At 38.5% G+C, this 7779-nt stretch overlaps 1 protein-coding gene across 1 annotated transcript; it reads left to right on the top strand.

The window, feature by feature from the left end:
• Nucleotides 1–235: 235 nt before the first annotated feature.
• Nucleotides 236–6228, top strand: LOC106477239 (chondroitin sulfate proteoglycan 4-like; the record flags this gene model as incomplete). Its single annotated transcript, XM_013937830.2, has 2 exons — nt 236–465; nt 1745–6228. Coding segments are annotated over 2 exons (4714 nt in total), but the record flags the coding sequence as incomplete, so codon positions are not given.
• Between the last annotated feature and the right edge of the window lie 1551 nt (nt 6229–7779).

Here is a 7779-nt window from a genome sequence, read left to right as displayed (position 1 = left end):
TCCACTATCTACTTGTCACCATTAGTAATTAAGGTGTAAAGAAACAGGAGATGAACTCATTCTTTTATTTAGAAACTGATATAAAACCTGCCCGTTTTTTCGTATAGAAATATGAACCCCTTGTTTGTTCATTATTAACTAAACGCGTTGCTCTGTGAACAAGTCAAGTTTTTATCATTAAAAGTCATGCGAGTTTGTTTTAAACTGTTATCTGACTAGACTTGAGAACCAAAAGGTTTTATTTCAAGTCCAGACTTCGAATATTTTTCATTGAAAATTCAATATTCTTCATTTTTCTCAGCTTCGTTCTATGGTGCCAGTTACGTGTCTGTTCCATTACAAGATGCCAGTAGCGACACCGATATCTTCTTCCGGTTCAAAACCCTACGTGCTGACGCTCTCCTCTTCCTTGCTGCTGGACCTCCAGACTACTGCTTGGTCACTCTTCATGGTGGTGAGATAAAGGTAAGCCTAACTTACAGCTAGCATTGATTTTAATATCTAATAACGGAAAGCATTATAGCCGAGTTTTCAAAGATTAAAACATCGACGTTTTCTTTAACTACAAATGTTAAAACATTCATGCTTTTTTTAGCGCCAAGTAATTAACACCATAGACAAGTGTGAACTTCCACTGTTTCAAAGTTATACCTACCTGTGTCGTCAAGGGTTAATTAACCAGCGGCAGCTTTGTTAAAAGTTATACCTACCTGTGTCGTCAAGGGTTAATTAACCAGCGGCAGCTTTGTTAAAAGTTATACTTACCTGTGTCGTCAGTGGTTGGTTAACCAGCGTCAGATTTGTTGAAAGTTACACTTACCTGTGTTGTCAGTGGCTGGTTAACCAGCGTCAGCTTTTTTGAAAGTTTACCTGTGTCGTCAGTTTTAGCTTTGTTAAAAGTTATACTTACCTGTGTCGTCAGTGGTTGGTTAACCAACGTTAGTTTGTTGAAAGTTATACTTGCCTGTGTCGTCAGTGGCTGGTTAACCAGCGTCAGCTTTGTTGAAAGTTTACCTGTGTCGTCAGTTTTAGCTTTGTTAAAAGTTATATTTACCTGTGTCGTCAGTGGTTGGTTAACCAGCATTAGCTTTGTTAAAAGTTATACTTACCTGTGTCGTCAGTGGTTGGTTAACCAGCATTAGCTTTGTTAAAAGTTATACTTACCTGTGTCGTCAGTGGTTGGTAGCTTATGCTACCATTTTTTAATAGTCGTAATGAAATGTATCGTCCTGCTTGATAAATAAACTTAAAATACGCAGCTGGTTTAATTGTTTTAAAAGTGATTAGCGAGGATTGTGAATCCGAAGATTTAAAGTTCGCATCCTGTTGCTGGAAAAAAAGCTCTCCGTTCTTAGGGCGTATAGTTACATTAAGGTGACTGTCAGATTCTTCTATTCGTTCAGAAAAAAAATATAGCTGAGATGACTACTGTTGACTAGTTGCCATCCCAAAGTAAGGATGGAGATACACAAGTAGCCTGTGTGTAGCTTTACGTGGAAATTTTATAACAAACACACACACACACACACACACACACACACATATATATATATATATATATATATATATATATCAGGAGTCATCTGTAACGATTCTTGGTATATAGTGGTCAATTCACAGGTGTTTTGAGACTAAGGGATCGTATTCATAATTAATGATGGTGTTACATATTTCTTATGTCAAACATTAACGTAAGGGAAATATTTTTTTATTTTTAATTCTTGGATGACTAATATTATTTCAGGTCCGCATCAATTTAGGATCTGGAGAAGAAGAACTAACATCGGTTCCTGGTCTGAAGCTCAACGACCTCTTGTGGCATGAAATAGAAATACAGAAGATTGATTCCGAACTGACGTTAAGGATAGATGGAATACACACTACTTACTTAGATATAAAAGGACGCTTTTTCGAGTTGAATGTTAAGTCTGGAATCTTTATTGGAGGACTTGGTGGTTTCGACGACTTGTTTTTGGGGAACCTTCAGAATTTCCGTGGGTGTTTAGATGAATTTTTCTTTAACAACATCGACATCTTGCGGCTGGCAGTCGATTCGGCAGACAGGCTCGGTGTTTATGGTGTCACGTGGGACTGTAGTGACGAATTTGAAGCATCTTCTCATCAACCCATCAGTTTTATTGAAGATGAGTCTTTCGTGGCTCTTTCAGCTTTAAGTACGAGAAACGGAGGATCGGTGTCTTTTGATGTCAATACCCAGTCTGAATTAGCTGTACTGTTTTACAACTCAGGAAATCCTTCAAAAACCGACTTTCTGGCAGTTGAAATTATCAGCGGTAAACTCACTTTATCTGTTAATGAGGGTAATGGAGTGGTTGTGCTGACATCAGACAAGGCTGTCAACGATGGACTTTGGCATCATGTTGATACACAGTTTAGCCCAACCTACGTGGAACTGACCGTAGATGGAGAAAGCAAAAACATTAGGCCCGGGCTTGGAGAAAACAGGTTCTTTGATTTTACTGATTACCTGTACGTGGGTGGAATTGAACCTAAGAGGAAGGCACGTGCTCTACAACACGGCTTACAGTCTGTTCTATTGGGAGGTGCCAAGAGTTCTCTGGCAGGGTGCTTGAAGAACATCAAGATCAATAATCAAGTGAGGGGTCACAGAGAGGTAGAGATCAGCCGGGGCGTCCGTTCTGATTGTGTTTGGGAATACCCCTGTCTTCAGAAACCTTGCATCGAGGAAGCTGTGTGTTTGCAGGAAGGTTTTGATAACTTTCGCTGCACCTGTGACAAATCTGTGTGTGTTCGTAGTAACTTCAGTTCGGGTTACAGGCTTTTCACCAAATCTTCACTTCCCGTGGACATGGAAATATTGACCCTCAACCCACTGGAAGTTTCTGAAGGAGGAAACGATTTAATAACATCAAAACACATCAATATCGTGCTAGACTATCAAAAGTACGGAGTGAGAGAATCCGGTGTTTTGTTTCATATAGTGGATCCGCCTAAACACGGAACGTTAGAGATAGAAATATGGAATAAAATAGCAGACAACATCTTCACCCTATTGGATCTGTATACTGATAAAGTGCGGTACACACACGATGGATCCGAAAACCATAGTGACGAGTTTGTCACAGAGCTAGAATTCCGCGCTCGGAATTACCGCTTACCCCCGTTCTTAGAAGAACGTCACAGATTTGTATTTCACATTAAAGTGTCTCCTGTCAATGATCCTCCTCGGTTGATACTCCCACCCAGTAAAGTGCTGAGGCTTGCCAAGCACACTAAGATAGCCTTCACCTCGGACGTATTACACACGGAAGATCCTGATAACGAGGCTAGTTCATTGGTTTACTCAGTACTCAGTATAAGGACTGACAATGAAGGTTTTGTGGAAAATGTACGAGACCCAGGAAAACCTGTGGACACTTTCACACAGGAGGAAATAAACAACAAACAAATTAACTACGTCCATCGAGGGCCAGCGAACACTCGTATTGCCCTGAGGGTATCTGACGGGATTGAAACAGGACAGACTATGGTGCTCAGAGTAGCAACGTTTGACTTAATGTTGTCACTAATAAACAATACGGGAATCGTACTTCCTTACAATTCTTACGCCATTATCAGCAATAGCAACTTGACTTTCGCTACGAACTCTCCAGATCAAGATCTGGAGATTCGTTACGATGTAACAAGACTACCACAACACGGTAACATTCAGAAGCGAAGAAACAACGGGCGTTGGCGACCAGTGAATCACTTCACCCAGAGACACCTAAATAAAGGTAAAGTTAGATACGTACACACTTCGGGAAAACCTTCCCAAGACGAATTTAAGTTTTCAGTGTCCTGCATGGATATAAAAGTGTCCACGATTTATGACTTTCGCATCATCTTTATTAAAGTGTCTCTGATTGAAGTTAGTAATGAGAATTTAGTACTAAATAAAATAACGGAAGACATCCTTACCTCGGACCATTTAAAATATCAAACTTCGCCCGTTGAAACTCCCACGACTAAAATACATTATACAATCTTAACTCCTCCATCTTATGGCCACCTTTTTCTCACCAAACCTGGAGTAAAAGAACCCTGGAAGTTAGAGGTGGGTTCTGTCTTCACTCAAGAAGATATTGGAAACAAGTTCATCAAGTATAAATTGCTTTGGAAATCTTATTCAGCTATTAATGACACCTTTCATTTCAAAGTAGCCTCGACTGGAGTTGCTACCAAACCACAAGTTTTCTCTGTTATCCACATTCCAGTCGTCACTGGTGCCATGATCCAGGTTGAAAAGCTACAAGTTCTAGAAGGTGGGCAGGCAGAAGTTAACAAGGGTTACCTGTACGTAAAAACACCGACAACAGAAACCATTATTTACAACGTTACAGCTCAGCCACAACACGGTATATTAAGACTAATGAACTCCGCCCTCACGGTTGTCGAAGAGGACAATCCAAACTCGTTTTCAAACGAAGACTTAGAAGAAAAACGGTTGTTGTACATCCACGATGATTCAGAACACGATAAAGACAAGGTTCGATTTACTGCATTCGCTGATAACTCTGATGACGACTTTGTGTATTATGGAACTCTCCACATCGGAGTGATGATGAAGAATGATAACCCACCCGTTCGCAGTATAGATAAGACATTTTTCGTCAAAACTAACGGCGAGAGAAAGCTGACCTCCAAAGATCTCAAGTACGAGGACTTAGATATTGATTCCAAACCTACCAATATTCAGTACACTCGCAGAGGTATTCCAAATGGTGCCCTTTTCCATACTGATTCGCTTGATACTCAGGTTTTCCAGTTCACGCAAGATGACTTGGACAAGGAAAGACTAATATTCCGACATAATGGGCCATCTTATGGTAAAGCCGTGCTGTGGATTACAGACGGACAGTTTTACGTCACGGGGATATTAGAAATACAAGCATCAGGTCCGTTCATTAACGTTACAAAAAACACTGGTTTAATAGTGCAGAGAGGCGACACCGGGCGTATTACAACAAGGAACCTCAGCGTAGAAACTAACGTTGGCTCAAGCATGAACGACCTCACTTTTAAAGTTGTTTCTCGGCCAAGTCACGGTGAACTTCTAATTAACGGAAATGTAGTTCACCAGTTCCGATACAGAGATTTAGAGCTAAGCCTACTCGAGTACGAAAATGATAACAGTCAGAGCTTTTCTGATTCATTCGAGTTCTTGGCGTTTGTGGAAGACGTCAGTGTAGATGGAATATTCAGTATTCAAGTCTTTCCCGAAAGCTTCTGGGAGTCACTCCAGGTGCTAAGCAACAAGACAATCTACGTGGACGAGGGTAAGGCCGTTGTTATAGACCCGGCGTCGCTGAACATCGCTCACACTAACATTAACCCAGCTAACATATCTTACATCATCACGATAGATCCCCAAATGGGATTTATTCGTGTTAACGAAAACAATACGTACCATAACGTGAAAACAAGTGACAAGACGTCCAGACGAAGATTCTCTCAGGCTATGATCAATGAAGGGATCGTCGAGTACGTACAGACGAAAAGTAACGTGTCCTTTGATTATTTCATATTTGATGTTACAAATGGAATAACAACCATGCCAGGTCTTCAGTTTACTATCAGTATTATATCCAATGTGATTCTTCTTCTGACTGGGAACATTACCGTTGTCGAGGGCGGAGAAACTTCTCTGACGCCCGAAGAAGTGAATGTAGCCAACCCTTATTATAACGACTGGGTATCCGAATACTTAGTGATAGAAGAACCCAAACACGGCTACCTTACAAACAGTAAACTCCCCGGTAGCAAGTTACTCAAGTTCACACCGTTCCAGTTAAAAAGCGGACTGATACATTACAACCACGACGGGACGGAGACAACAAGAGATTGGTTTACTGTGGTTGCCGGGGCTGCAACCTTACACAAGGAGAGTGCCCCCAGCAGTATTCACGTCACGATAACCCCCGTAAATGACGAGACTCCACATCTAATCAACAATACTGGATTGGAAGTTTGGGAGGGTTCCTTAGCAACCATCACTAATAACCATCTTGCGGCTGGGGACGACGACTCTGGGCCCAATGACATCGTCTTTGACATTTCCGCTCTGAGTAATGGTTATGTGGCCTTGAAGAATGAAACCAAGACTCCGATTGAATCCTTCTCTCAAGATGACATCAACAGAGGATTGGTTATTTTCGTCCACACGGGTATGTACTATTCAGTATTGGTAGTTAGTATTCAGTATTGGTATGTAGTATTCAGTTTTGGTAGTTAGTATTCAGTATTGGTAAGTAGTATTCAGTATTGGTAGTTAGTATTCTATATTGGTAAGTAGTATTCAGTATTGGTAGTTAGTATTCTATATTGGTAGTTAGTATTCAGTATTGGTAGGTAGTATTCAGTATTGGTAGTTAGTATTCAGTATAGGTAGGTAGTATTCAGTACTTGTAGTTAGTATTCAGTACTTGCAGTTAGTATTCAGTATTGGTAGGTAGTATTCAATATTGGTAGTTAGTATTCAGTACTTGTAGTTAGTATTCAGTACTTGTAGTTAGTATTCAGTATTGGTAGTTAGTATTCAGTATTGGTATGTAGTATTCAGTATTGGTAGTTAGTATTCAGTATTGGTGGGTAGTATTCAGTATTGGTAGGTAGTATTTAGTATGTGTATGTAGTATTTAGTAGCTTATATATGTAAAAGATATCGCTCCCTAGTGGCTCAGCGGTAAACATGAAGGCTTAATAACGCTAAAAACCGGGTTTTTATGGCCCATTATATAACTTTGCACTTAACAACAAACAAACAAAATAAAAATATCTACCAAGGAACAGAAAGAAAAAAAAACATCAGAATTATAGCAGTTACAGAAAATTGGAAAAGCTACTTCTGTAAGAGTAGATAAACAATACCTACAAACCTCGGGTGCGACACCAGTAAACGTATATTTTACATAAGTTAGGCTTGTTTAAAACCAACCTGTATAGTAACATATAACCAACTGTACTAGAAATAACAGATTATTTGACAAGCTAGGACTAGCCTTGCCGAAGGTAATATTTCTTTGTTCCGATAATGTTTATTAATTATTGCATTAATAAATAAATAAAGTCCATATTACCTATCAGAACAGTATGGTGATGTGCAATGTTACCTAGTCAACATTGAACGACGATACTGAATGTCATGGTGCGCTCTAGTTTTAAAGTCCTTTTTCTTTTTTGGTATCTTTCTGGTAAAACCATCTGCACTGGGATAACAAAAGAACATAAGTAAAGTATGTTATGCAAATGTTCGTGTACATTCTGAAGTAATATATACATTTTTCATGTACATTCTGAAGTAATATATACATTTTTCATGTACATTCTGAAGTAATATATACAATTTTCATATATATATTAAAGTAATATATACATTTTCCATGTATATTCTGAAGTAATATATACATTTTTCATGTATATATTAAAGTAATATATACATTTTTTGCAGCTTTCGGATTTACATCAACAACAAAAAAGGCATTAACTTTCGATTTTATCTTTTTCAATTCAGATATTCATTTAACCGATTCTATTAAGATTTGAAGTATATTTTTGATAAGTTTATATTTACTAGTACTTTTATTTTGAAACACGAGTTTACTTGAAAACTACAGTATCTATTTCGTAAATTCAATAGTTTTACAATTTTTTAATATTTCCTTATTTGATAATAAATGTGAATTAAAGTTTTTAATTTACCATTACATTATGGTATAATCCCACACATTTTCATATTATAATTTACCATTACATTAT

This window comes from Limulus polyphemus, unplaced genomic scaffold, assembly GCF_000517525.1.
Source record: "Limulus polyphemus unplaced genomic scaffold, Limulus_polyphemus-2.1.2 Scaffold13539, whole genome shotgun sequence".
In the NCBI taxonomy this organism is placed as follows: Eukaryota; Metazoa; Arthropoda; class Merostomata; order Xiphosura; family Limulidae; genus Limulus; species Limulus polyphemus.
The sequence above is the reverse complement of the archived record's forward strand: the minus strand, read 5'-3'. Positions and strand labels throughout refer to the sequence as shown.